This window comes from Penicillium manginii (genome assembly GCF_028828005.1).
Source record: "Penicillium manginii strain IBT 31320 chromosome Unknown utg000002l:1.0-5564898.0:1.0-5567710.0, whole genome shotgun sequence".
NCBI lineage: Eukaryota > Fungi > Ascomycota > Eurotiomycetes > Eurotiales > Aspergillaceae > Penicillium > Penicillium manginii.
In genome coordinates this window covers 4,962,514-4,975,431 of record NW_026643103.1, presented here as the reverse complement: position 1 = coordinate 4,975,431, position 12,918 = coordinate 4,962,514, and the positions used below count along the sequence as shown (strand labels likewise).

General features: G+C 48.8%; 5 protein-coding genes across 5 annotated transcripts; 3 read left to right on the top strand and 2 right to left on the bottom strand.

Moving 5' to 3' along the window:
* Positions 1-233: 233 nt before the first annotated feature.
* N7533_003151 (nucleobindin SSP120) lies at positions 234-903 on the top strand (the record flags this gene model as incomplete). The annotated part of the gene is made up of 2 exons (XM_057099801.1): positions 234-360; positions 419-903. 2 exons carry the CDS (start codon positions 234-236, stop codon positions 901-903), a joined length of 612 nt encoding a protein of 203 aa, XP_056964937.1.
* A 278-nt stretch (positions 904-1,181) lies between these two features.
* On the bottom strand, positions 1,182-2,528 carry N7533_003150 (tRNA(Phe) (4-demethylwyosine(37)-C(7)) aminocarboxypropyltransferase; the record flags this gene model as incomplete). The annotated part of the gene is made up of 1 exon (XM_057099800.1): positions 1,182-2,528. The coding sequence occupies one exon, from the start codon at positions 2,526-2,528 to the stop codon at positions 1,182-1,184; it is 1,347 nt and encodes a 448-aa protein (XP_056964936.1).
* Positions 2,529-4,737: 2,209 nt separating this feature from the next.
* On the top strand, positions 4,738-5,977 carry N7533_003149 (uncharacterized protein; the record flags this gene model as incomplete). Its single annotated transcript, XM_057099799.1, has 4 exons — positions 4,738-4,987; positions 5,105-5,659; positions 5,739-5,809; positions 5,894-5,977. The coding sequence occupies 4 exons, from the start codon at positions 4,738-4,740 to the stop codon at positions 5,975-5,977; spliced, it is 960 nt and encodes a 319-aa protein (XP_056964935.1).
* Positions 5,978-7,122: 1,145 nt separating this feature from the next.
* On the bottom strand, positions 7,123-8,693 carry N7533_003148 (phosphoinositide binding protein ATG18; the record flags this gene model as incomplete). Its single annotated transcript, XM_057099798.1, has 6 exons — positions 7,123-7,171; positions 7,225-7,448; positions 7,495-8,099; positions 8,170-8,329; positions 8,411-8,565; positions 8,642-8,693. The coding sequence occupies 6 exons, from the start codon at positions 8,691-8,693 to the stop codon at positions 7,123-7,125; spliced, it is 1,245 nt and encodes a 414-aa protein (XP_056964934.1).
* A 361-nt stretch (positions 8,694-9,054) lies between these two features.
* N7533_003147 (tRNA methyltransferase PPM2) lies at positions 9,055-11,439 on the top strand (the record flags this gene model as incomplete). The annotated part of the gene is made up of 4 exons (XM_057099797.1): positions 9,055-9,135; positions 9,216-9,436; positions 9,495-9,868; positions 9,947-11,439. 4 exons carry the CDS (start codon positions 9,055-9,057, stop codon positions 11,437-11,439), a joined length of 2,169 nt encoding a protein of 722 aa, XP_056964933.1.
* Positions 11,440-12,918: the final 1,479 nt, after the last annotated feature.

Sequence of the window (12,918 nt, the reverse complement as noted above, 5' to 3'; positions counted from 1 at the left end):
GTGGAATAGGTGAAATCGGCCAATTGGACTCCCCACGGAGTCCGCTGTTGATATGGGGTGATGCGTGGGATTCTTTACAGTTTTGGCGTCGCCGGAATTTCACGATGGTGCAAACAATGCAAACAAGCTCAGGCCCGGGGTTCTCCTGTGGCGCCCGGGGGAGAAGTTGGCCGCAATCGACTTGCTGTTCTTTTTCCAGTACAGAGTACAGCATATCCTTTTATCTTTCAATAATGGTCGCGCGATTGGTTTGCTTCGTCGCCGGAGTGCTCGCACTGAGCAGCGGTTTAGCCAGTGCCCATGGCTCACACTCAAATGATCAACCGCAGTCGGACGACTGGGCCACCAGACATATGATGGGTACGATGAAGTCCAAGATACTCAATGGGTCTTGAATGACTGCTAATATACTCTCTAGAGGAACATCACATCGATGGATTTGATGCGCCCTCGTTCTTCACACTCCACGACTACGATGCATCCGGGGCATGGACTACCGACGAAGTACGCAAGACCTACGGTATCGACGACGAATCCAATAAGGGCGTGGACCAGTCACGCAAAGATGCTGCTGTCCGTCAAGTCTTTGACCTTTTCGATCCACAAAACACCGGTACTATCACCCGTGACGCCTGGTTGAAGGCAGTCGCTGCTGGCACCCGGCTGCCCGACCTCGGCTTCGGCCCCGGACACCATGGCGACATGGAGTATGAGTACGAGATTCATCACTTCGAAAAGTTCCATGGAGATGATACCACCGAGGAAGACCTCACGCATCCTGAGGATATCGAACATTTCCGACGCCACGATGAGGAAGAACTTGCCCAGATCCGACTCGAGAAGCTAGAGCGCATGGAGGTTGTCGAGGTCAACATCCCCTCGAAATTCCGTCGCAACTTCTAGTGTGTTTTTGGGTTGAATATTATTTTCTTAATGTACATAAACATTCACATATAGGACTTTGGTGGGGTGAAATGTCTCATGGTTATGCCTTGTGCGGACTCTAATGATATGAACTGGCGAGCCATTTCAGGCTATGAATAGACGTGTGATGGCATTACCCATATTCGAAGCTTATATTCTGGGGCGTACTGTTTGAAGAAAGGGTCCAAGGTATCAAACAGGCTTCTGTCATGATTAACATTGCATTAAGCATGAGTCAGCTTATAATCTCATCTCTGTCATTCTGCAAGACCGAGAGACGCTTCAAAAGGCGCAACTTGAATATCGAAGACGCAATGCATGACACCTGGAGCATATGTCTTAACATTTTCGACATGATGGCAGTCTATGACGGGGTCTCCAGGTATGTCATGCTCGGCGTGGACGATCTTTCGAAGTCTTGCCAGCTCGGTCCTTAATTTTTCCTTCATTTCTTCAATCTCTCGCATGTCCACATTTTCATGGACATGGAACCAGCCACCTTGCTGTCGGTCAAGAACCTTGCACGCATTGTCCCAGGATGGTCTTGAGGAAGGCAAAAGGCCCAGGTTGACATGACGAACTGGACTCCACGTATTCCTCTGCTCCATAACCTGTTGGACCTTTGTGAGAATTTGAGCCGCGAATGTGTTATCTCCATGAAAGATGACAACCCGGTCATTCGCTGTCAGGTTGTCCACAAGCTCTTCAACCGTCATGTCCAATCCCCCATTTTCCCGGACCTTAATCACTCGGCAGCCCCATCGATTAGCTTCGCATCCTCGACGCAAGCCTTCCACCGACCAACCGTTCAGTTCCCATCCCCAGACACGCTTGACACCTCGCTTGAGGTACGAAAAGACAAAGTAACCAATGCCTGCATACATGTCAACAACACTGATGTCCGAGATTTTTTGCCCTCGTAAGGATTGCTCATCCAAGCCTGGAAATGTTCCTTGAGAGGGACCTTGTCCCAAAATTCGGGCCTTCTCTGTAATATTTCCGCGGGAGAACATCGTATAGAGCGGAGCCCAGATTTGTTGAATGCCGTGATTTTGTACAGTCTGCACCCAGAATGCATGCTCCAGCTCTGCCGCGTCGGGTTGTTCACTTTCATCCCCCGCGGCTATGGAGGAATTCCCAAAGTTGCCGTGAAGTGGAATCAGGCCGGCGGGACTTCGCATCCGGTTCTCTTGACCTTGGGTGGTCATGGCAATGGGTGCGTTTACTGCCACATGGGTTGCGCCGAGTCGTCCGAAGGCCTTCGCTATTGAGGTATATAAGAGATCTTTCTGCTCTGGTGATAGCGCGGCACAGAATGTGCCCCAGAGTGGGGGTGCGTTAAATGCATTTGCCGGCAGCAGAACGAGAGGCTCATAGACCGTGTAACGCTTTGGAAGAGACGCGGTGATGGCGTCAAAAGAGATCTCGAGATCAGCAAGAAGTGATTGTGATGGCGGGGTATTCAGAAATTCCTTGATCCCCGTTTGCAGGGCATTGAATTTATTTTCGGAGGCCCGAGGGCGTTTTGGATAGTCACGTTTTGATTTTGGCCTTGCTGTGCCATCCTTTGAACCATGATCCTGGTTTTTTGTTGTCTGATCCATTGCCAAGTATTCGTCAATTTATGCGGCTGGTCTTAAATTGTCCGAGGTCTGCATAAACCGGGTGCTTTTTGACTATGTATTTCAATTTCGATACCAAACTCGGTTCCTGTCAATCCATAGTAGACCGTGTGTTGGTCATTTCTTTGATGTTCAGAATGTAGGGTGACATTATCGCCAGGACAAGTTGCTGAGTTTCTGCAATCCCGAGCCATCGCCCACAGATTAAGTCACGTGACCCAGACCATTGACAAACTTGTCTATCTTTTTCTTCCTCTTGGAGAGGTTTACTATTATTTGAAGACTTAGTTGCTTAGATTTAATATACCTGGGTTATTCTAGCACTCTGTTGCCCAGTTGTGTCGTTCTGAATTGCCCAAGGGACGGCCGATGGAATACAAGGTACTTCCAATTGCATGTTGTCTATTTGAACGCTTCAGGTTTTGAATGATCCCCATGAATGATCCCAATTACATGCCATGGGTGCTTACTACAATTGAACAATTCAATAATATTTTCTCCCCTTGTTTGTTCTGAGCCAGTAGCCGTGGACCACTGTTGAGAACTTCAAGTTTAGGGCTGCTAACGCAAAGAATTTGAATGAAGTACTGAACGAGTAGTCTATACTGGAATACGCCACATATATTCAAGTTGGTCCGATTGAGGTGAGGCCAGTGAATGTCACGGGCAGAGGGTTATTTAGCACTCGCGACGTCAAGGCAGGCGATCTGCTTCTTTGCGAGAAGACCATAGTATACCTCTCTGGGGAGGACGCGAATAATAGAATGCTTTGTCGTAGATACTGTGCAGGGCTGGATACTAGTAGAGTAATAGCTATACTACTGGCAAGATTGAAGATAGTTAACGAGATAGTACGAGAGCTTTACTTGAAGTTGTGGTAGATAGGGAGCTTTATGAATATGTACTATGATCCTTATAAGAGTACCATGCTCCTCTTGTTCCGCACTGATGATGGCGAAGCTCTCATCAATTTGTGAGTGTGTCTAATTTTGACAATCCACGTTATATTTCTAACCTTTTCGCCCAGGTTTCGTATTCACAACTTGAAGGTGATGTTTCACAATATATCGCACTCAGACACTTCCACGCGTGATGCCTATAGGCATCGCATCGCGCCTGGCCGGGGTCTGTTTAAGGAAGAAAGAAATGGCTTTGAAGTAGATCAGGAACCCCCTTGCGGATTTTGGCGGATGCCCAGGTGGCATACTTCGCCAATCACCCCTGTTTGCACAATGCGCAGCATAGCTTCATTGGCGATATGGACTCTTTTCATTCCGACTCGGCACCGCCACCGCCTCCTGAACCTGGTCATGATGATGGGAATGAAGATTGGGGCTACTAGGAGCTTGGAAGACATGTTAGTAGTAATGTATGGTTGCTCATGCTGTCAAACAACCGTTGAGCGACTGATCAGGTATCACCTGTTTACCTTGATACTACTAGCTGAACTAAGCAGGTTCGATTAGGAACAAATCTTACTGACTTCAACATGTATATAAATCAAGCCAACACGAGCGACTGGTAAAAAAAGACTAGGAACAGACTAGTAGTATTTTCCTTGACTAATAGATCGTTGACCTAGCGGGGATCACCGACTCCATAGTACGGGGTATGGAGGTATGTCCTACGTAAGGCGTGGGAGAAGAGCGGGCCCGGTGGTGATTAATATTAATCATGGGAAATCCTGAGGTGGATGCCGGCCAACTCCAAGTGGGAAAGTGATCTTGGTGATCTTTTCTAAGCAGCCGTGGTCTAGATTCTGAGACCAAAATGATGGCCTGCAATATTGCCCCTGATGATTTGAAATTGGTGATGGGTATTGAATACTGTCACATTTTCATTATTCTTGGCCCCACATGGCCTATAATTGATTCCATCGCATCTCAATTGAAAAAGACAACAAGCTGATTGGTACACCATCTGTAGCTGTTTGAAAATGGATATCAAATTCACCTCAACTTTTGAGTAACTGCGGCGGTGACTCGGCCAAGTGGTCCCACTTGACGAACGATGATTGGCTCGGCGGTCAATATTTCGCCGAGAGAAAACCTTGCAGGGGTGAGTCAGCACCATCAGCCAATGAGCGAGAAGCTCGTTACGTTTCACCACCGCAGCCAAGGCAAGGTTTCATCACCGATTGCCTAATCGCGCAGAAGGGTACCTGATCCAGGTGAAACTCAATCGAAACGCAATGGTCGTAGCTTATTTGCCCCAGACCGAGCTTGAGGGCGATCATCCGTACCTCGAGCCCGCTATACCTCCATTCGCGGGTCGTTTGGGTGGTAATCAGGACTTCATCGTCGACCGGAATGACCCCAAGAATGTCGATGTCTTGGAAAGAGTGCCCGATGCTGCACCGTGCATGACATTGGCCGAGATCTTCGATCTACGGGGATTTCTCAGTCCTGATCTATGGAAGTTCGCCATGTTGGAATGTATCGGTAAGAGCGTCTTTCCTTCCATATCCGAGGATGGAAGAAATCTCTGTCCTCACACTAGGATGCTCTCACCATGTGGTGATATCACAATTGAAGATGGCTGACCCAGATCTTATACAGCGAGCTTAATGAACGTCTTCATCTCGTCCTGGGTGACTACCCACCCACTAGCAAAGACGACTTCGCCGCTGACCGAAGCCGGCGTCTACCATACTGTCACCTTCTTCTCCCCACTGTTCGGCGGCATCACCAATCTCCTTCTGACTCCGCTGTTGATCTACACCTTCTCTCCCTCGAGTGGAGGCCACATTAGCCCGACAATTACGCTAGCCACTTTCTTCGCGCGTATCATTTCCTTTCCGCGAATGGTACTATACATAGCTGGCCAGACTCTCGGCGGTGCATTGGCTGGCCTTATGTTGAACAGTGCCTACGGCAATCGGGAAATCACCGTTGGAGGGTGTCACATTGATACCACCATGGTACCTGCCAAAGATGGCCTGGTCATCGAATTTGCGGCCTGTTTGATCTTGATTTTCCTAGCCTTTGGTGTTGCGCTAGACCCGCGACAAGGCAAGGTCTTTGGCCCAGCCACTGGTCCCTGGTTCGTTGGCGTGGTCCTTGGTATAGTGAGCTGGGGAACCGCATTCACTCGCGAGGGATACATCGGTGCGAGTAAGTGGCACAACCAGGAGATGGCGAAGCAAGAATCTCGAGCCAGGGGTTGGACATTAAATAACGTTCTTATCTGCAGGTCTTAATCCCGCACGGTGCTTTGGAGCATATGTGGCGTCGGAGTTTCCCACCTATCATTGGATCCACTGGGTAAGTTGGACCGTACCGGGGTTTTTGGCACAGCCTTCGACAAGCCTTATCTATCAAGAAAGAACCTTTGCTAATTTGACATAGGTTGGGCCACTGGCGGCTTCTATCGGGCACGGGCTGGTTTACTACATTGACCCACTCTGGACCGAGACGCGGAGTTCGCCGTAACGGGCTTATCGCCCGGAGGCGGCCATTGATTACCGCCCGACACCACATTCTTGTATAACCATTACTAACAGATACATAAAGCAGCCCTGGAGGTGAAGATATGGACATAGACGAAAGAGATAGAGTTAGACGTGCATCCTTGTACGTAAGTACATACATACATATAGCCGGCATAGTGAAATTTTAGCTGCGATGAAGATGGTGATCATTTCTCATCCCAATGGTCATCTATGAAAGACTGGCTTTTTCACAATACGTAGCTCGCCCTTGTAGTTAAGCAATGCCGATGCTGATCATGGGAAGAGCGAAAATGACGCACATTGAGCACTAGAAGTTATAAAATAGCCACTGGCAGTCGCCGAAAGGCTATATAGCAAACAACCCTCATCACCTTCCAAGGTTCAATCACCAGCCATCATGGATTTTAGGATTTGTCCATGGCATTTGTGTACTATTCCCCCAGTAGCATTTGGGCATCCACAACTTGAATCCCACATGTGGCTAGCTTTTTTTCAGTTGTCTCCCTACGGCCTTTCGTATTCATAGTCAGGTATGCCACAAGCTATGGCAAAAGGGTTCATCATTGGTCACTCGAAAACCCCGCAACCAAACTCCGATGATCTACGGAGTAAATTGACCAAAGATCTGGCTACCTAGGTATATGATCTCGGGAATGGAGTTGTTGTACTCATACTATGCAGAATGGCCTTTCAAGAGTGGATCCGAGAAACAGATAATATGTACCTATTGTGGAAGCAAATTTGGAAGTGGAGTGTATCAAATGCAACCAGTAAACAGACCGGACGGAAACCTGGCAAGAACGGCCAGATAATCAGGAGATTGCAGCATGGCCAGTGCCAAAACAAATCAATACGCTAACGCTCGGAACGAGGGGAATAATGGCCGAAAGAGAGAGAGCCCGAGTGAGAGCCACCACCCGTGGGCACTTATAGGAGAACAAGGGACAACAGAAAACGCCAGACTTCGATAAAAACGCCTCCGTAAAACGAGATTTGCATCGTACTTCATTCAAAAGCTGGAATTTCCCGTGGATTTCATCGACGCATGATCATTACGAGGTTTCGGTCTCATCCACGGGAAAGTTATTCAGCCTTAGAATGGAAGACGGGTAGAAATCCCGGTGCTCAGTAATCCGCAGCAGGGTATCCTAGCCTGTCAGTCGAATCAATCACCCTAGAATATTGTTAGTACATCTCTCAATTAACTGTCTCGGCTTTTAGACTCACGAGTATTGCTTGGTGAGAGTTCCCTCTCCGCCCTTCGACAAGTCAATGTTGAAGACGTAAAAATTTCCATCACTGGTCACAACCATAACCTGGGGAGTGTTGTTGCTCATAGCCACCACACTTCGAAGAGGACCAGTTGTGTTGTTACTGCCCGCTGCTGGACTCGCTCGTGGTATTTTGATCCACGCGAAATCCCGCGCAGGCTCCCACATCTCACTAACGCCCTTGGGAAGATAACCCCCCCACTTTGGCAGCGACCACTCCTCCAACATTTTGCGATGTCCGGCGGAGCATCCCCATCAAAGTCCCGTTGTGCTTTCTTTGGGAAAGTTCTGAGCTGGTCTCACCGCTCATTTCATCCTCCTCATGCGACCTTCCAAATGGACTGGCCCCGTACGTTGAGTCGCGGCCAACTGGAGAGTGTGATGGAGGTGAGCTGTCTGATGCTGGCCCTTGTTGGCTTAGCTTAAAGAGATGAATGGTTTCAGTCGAAGATGAGACGCAAAGTAGGGTCGATGTTGTGTTAAAGGACATGCTGAAGATGCGAGATGGCATGGAACCTCGTCGGAACTGGTACAGTTTGTGACCATCTGGAACCGAGAATACTCGAATAATCGTTCCCTTGTCCGAGGCAGTCGCAAGCAGAGTTCCTTCGCTGTTGAGTGTGATGCATGCTAGTGGAGAACGGTGGGCCTCAATGACATTGATAGCTTCTAATTTTGAGGAATCGAAGATAAGGACATCGCCGGTTGTAGGTGAGACATGAGTTGTCCCGGGGGGTGCATGTGCGGGTGGTTTCGAGGCTGCGGGTGCCTTTTGGGGAAGGGGGTACGCCATGTAGCAGTTTTCGGATGAAGGGGCTAAGGCACAGATAGCTAAAATATAAAAGACACCGTTAGCGCTGAACTCGGGAATTCATAGACAGGGAAAGGGAAAGGAACGTACCGTGAGGGTTTGGCGATGTGTCAATCGTGGATAAGAGTTTCATGGTCTGGATATCGTAGAGGTAGATTTGATCTTCAAGAACAATGACAAGACGTTTGCGATTTAGTTTCACAGCAAGCACTGTGGTCGGAAACGTTAATTCACATATCGTGCATTGGCGCTATTTTCATATTGTCAGAGGAGTCTTTCTAGGCCTCGTATATTAGGCCTGGTTGCCTTGTAGGTGCAAGCTTGAACGAACCTTAGTGTTTGTAATCTGTAGGCGGCGAGGAGAAAGAATCAGGGCTACCAGTGAGGTTGAGAATAGCATCTCAATCACGGCAATATTCCCTTCCTTTGTTTCATAGCTTTTCGCGAAGGGATCGGTGGTGAAGATGCGGAATCCCTTGGAGGTGGCTGGCTGATGTCAGTAAACATGCTCTCTTTGTCCAGATCAACCCTTTTTTGACGGCAGGGAGGTAGTGAAACTAACCGACAGCTAGGTAACTGTAGTCCTGGTTGAAGGTGACAAAGTTCATCGCCATTTTGGCGGTGGCGCGCAAGTTGGCTAGGGTGCGGAGGTGGATACAGGAGCTGTAGATGGTACCCCGCTTGAGCTTGGGGAAGATGAGAGATGGGGCTGAGCTAGCAAGGAGTCGCCCGTTACCGGTCGGTTCCTATCATCGCTCTAGTGACCCAAGTTTCGGTGCCAGGTCAACGCGCTGGTGAAGATCGGATTTGCGGAGAAGCTGAGAAGAACATCGTCGTCACAAGCGAGAGTCGCCGAGGCGCTCGGGCCACACTTTGATTGCCCACCGCCTACGATTTTCTTATCGATAGAGAAATTTAGTTTTAGTCTGCTGGGAATACTAATACTTTGCACCATTCAGATTGATTCCACAAGTCATGGGCTTAGCAAAGAAGCCAGCAATGGCTGCCTCTCGAGGCTCTTCCAAGGCCGAAAAGGCAGCTGATGAGGTCATGGGGGTATGTACTTTGTACTCCCTGAATAGAGGCATTAGCCGCCAGATGTACCAAATGCGCCAAATGCTCACAGATTATCGCAGACGAACAATAGCAGCATTGCGTCCAAGCGAAGCGTTGAGAGAATCTACCTACCCGAACCTCATTTTTTTAGTTGTTTTGTGAAGAAACCACAGCGCCGGTCACCAATCATCAATCGTGGTTATTGGTTCCGAATGTATGCCATGGCGGAGACAGTTCGACAATTCATGGAGAAAGCACCGGCAGATAAACCCAAATACGTTTTGAATTTGGGATGTGGATAGTGAGTTAACAAAGCTAGCATATTGTGCTCAACGCATCATACTGAACGAAATGTGCAGTGATCCTTTGCCTTTCATGCTGCTCAGCGATGAGAAAAAGGCAGGCCGTAATGGGCATACCATATTCGTGGACATCGACTACGAAAAGCTCATGGATCATAAGAAGAGAACCATTCAAGAATCCAACGAAATCACCAGCGTATTGGAGGATGCTCAATTTGGCGAATACGAGGACCCTATCCAAATTCGTAGCTCTCGATACATTGCCGTGGGCTGTGATATGTACAACTTGAAAAAGCTTGACGAGGTATTGCGCACTAGTGTCCTGCCTTCTACCGACTGCTCGGTGCTTTTCTTAGCGGAAGTTTCTTTGACTTATATGGATGTCAAGTCTGCCCATAATATCGTCACATGGGCCTCAAAGCTAACTAATGGTGAGTGAGGAATAGGGCACCTTGTTCTTTTTGATTGGCAAAGCGACTGCACGCTAACTCAAGAATGTGTTTGTATAGATGTCCAATTTTGTATTTTGGAGCAATTCTTCCCAGATGGTCCTGACCACCCGTTTGCGAAGACCATGATGACCCATTTTAACAAAGTACGGGCGCCTCTATTCTCGATCCACGAGTTTCCCACGCTTGCCCAACAGGAACAACGATTCCGAAATGCTGGTTGGTCTGAAGCCCGAGCAAGAAGCTTGTGGGACCTATGGTCTGATAGCGAATTCCTACCCGATTCGATACGTATCGGGCTGGATTCGTTCGAAGCCTTTGATGAGTGGGAAGAATTTGCAGTTTTTGCGTCCCACTATTTCGTGTTGATCGCATCAAATAGTCCCGGCGCAGAAAAGACCAAATGCCCCGAAATCACCAATCAGCATGCTTCCGTTGATGTTTCGTCTCGATTTGCACTGACACCGCATTGTTCGCCCGAAAATAATGGCCGCCGACGATATGGCGCATTGGTGCCAGATAGTGACCATTCTGTCGGTTATCATGGTGGTCAAGGCGAGCAATCACGCTTAGCTTCCACGGATCTGTATACTCGCATTGAAAGTATTGGCGAGCCACTCTCAACAGTTCCGCCGGCCCAGATACCCACGCGGATGTGTCACACTGTTACCCCATTGGCCAGCAATTCTGGATGTCTTCTTGTGGGTGGCAGGACATCTCCCACTGCTCCCCTGGGCGACTGCTGGATACGACTTGATAATTCGTGGAGCCAGGTGCAACCCCTGCCTCAGCCGCGATTCCGACACAACGCCACCGACGTTTTATGCGGGGATGAAACAAGTTCTATCCTTGTTTATGGTGGCAAATCCAACAACCATCTGCTCCTTGATAGCTGGGTGCTATGGAACGATAAGGACGAGCGAGGATGGCAAGATGTCAAGGTCAAGGCGGTCGGTTCTTCACCTCAGGCGCGCTTCGGAGCAAGCTTTTCAAAGATAAACGACCACTCTGGTGTCTTGTTTGGAGGTATCGGGACCACTGGAACTATTCTAGAAGACTTTTGGTCATGGGATCTTTCTCGCTGTGAGGATGGATCTTTGCAAGTGGAGATCACAGATCTTACCCAAAGCATCAGGGATGCCGTACCCCAGCTTTCCCCCTTTCTGAGTCGATTTGGGGCAACAGTTAACACAACGTCGTTCGGCCTGATTGTTGCTGGAGGTATTATCCCTCGCCAGATCGTTCCAGCTGACAAAGAAATCTTACTGCTGGACATCCAGCAACTGGTGACGTTATCAGAAAAGAAGCAATGCGACCCAACTGTCATCTCAAGCATCGGACTCGGAGCAGGATTTGAGGGACCAAGACCATTGCTTACCGGCCACGTCGCCCATACGATTGGGACCGACGCTGTTCTTCTACTTGGTGGTGGAGGGGTCTGCTACGCATTTGGGAATTTCTGGTCAGAGGGATCGTGGCTTCTACAATCGCAAGACGCGAGGACAGGGAATACCTGGACCATCTCCACCGCCGAAAGCCAATTCCGTTCCTAGTCACTCCTGTAGATACAGTATGTACATTGGAAATTAAACTAGCAATCCAAATTGGGAAGGCAATTGCGGCCCAAAAACCGGCCGCTCAGGATCAGGACCAACCAATATTAAAGAACCACAAACAATCACAAACAGGACCCCTGCACGGGACTGTATATAAGGCGTATTGCATATGCGTGACCCTCGTAAGGTACTGGACGGCAGCTATCCGCATTACAGGCATACATTCTATTCATCCAATGGAAAATTATCCAATTATATCTCTGCAACCATCCAAGCGGGTCTGTTTGATTCCTAATAGACGCGGTTCATGCCTGTTGTAGCTAGTCAGTGGACGCCAGTCCACAATCTAAATTGGCGGCCCAGCCGACATTTCTACCCGTTGCGTTAGCATGTTTTCTTTTTCTTACTAAGTAGAGGGCGATGCTAATGGCTGCTACTGCGTGTATTGGTTCCTCGCTGCAAATTCCCGGGTTGGTGACGATGTGGCTCGCTTTAGATCCAATGTGTTACCTTCTGATCTGATTGCAACTCGGGTGAAACAAACGTGAGCAAGGACAGTAAAAGTAGAGTGAGATCTATATATACCTAGGTAGTATGTATTTTGCATACCCAAACTCAAGCCCACTGCAGTACTAGTATTATGTATTGATCCATCTTACGCTGGATCCCAGCTTGTGTATTAGATTCCCACTGGCAGACTAGTTTGATGAAGTAGAGCCCAAATAGCCGAATTCACATCGACATATTATGACTTGTCGATTATGCCAATAAACTTTCAACAGAGGCACTTTCAGGCACATCTTCGGGAGGGAGTAAGGCAAGCGATGTGCTGATCCCACGACCGTATTAACTCTTACAGGGAAGTTGGCGTGGCGTGGACATCTGCACTCGCCACCCAGCAAGGCATACTGCGGGGGCTCAACTCCAACGCCTACGATCGACATATCCAGTCTCCTGAGAATCAAGACAGCCTTAGGGGATCTACAGAGGCCTTTCCTGATCGTTTCGAAAAACCCCACCTGACATAACCGGCAGCTTATGTATATGTGACGGCTAGTCAAGGAGATGCGAGAAATTGCCAACCAATTACATAGTTCGAGTGCAGCCACAGGGGTGGGTTTATTTTCCCTGCTGGATCCTGGTGGCCCGGATTCCAAGCGCTATGCGAGGGGGCTAGAGGGGGCCAGAGGGCTAGAAGGAGGGGTGACTTCCAGGTACGGAGAGACTCTAGGTACACCAGACATTGACAAGCCATCCTTCTCCTGCGGTGCCACCTTGGACACACACACCTGGTGTGTTTCCTTTGGGCACCAGTGCGCTGGTCGTAGCCATTAGGTTCCTAGTTATTCCGAGTCCATCTGCGAGTTCATGTTGGCCATCACATGAGGGGTGATATTAAAGAGTGATGGTGTGAAGTGTTGTCCTGTTTTGTTTATTAATAGAGCGCGACATAAATTGGGTGCCATGCTGGGATGT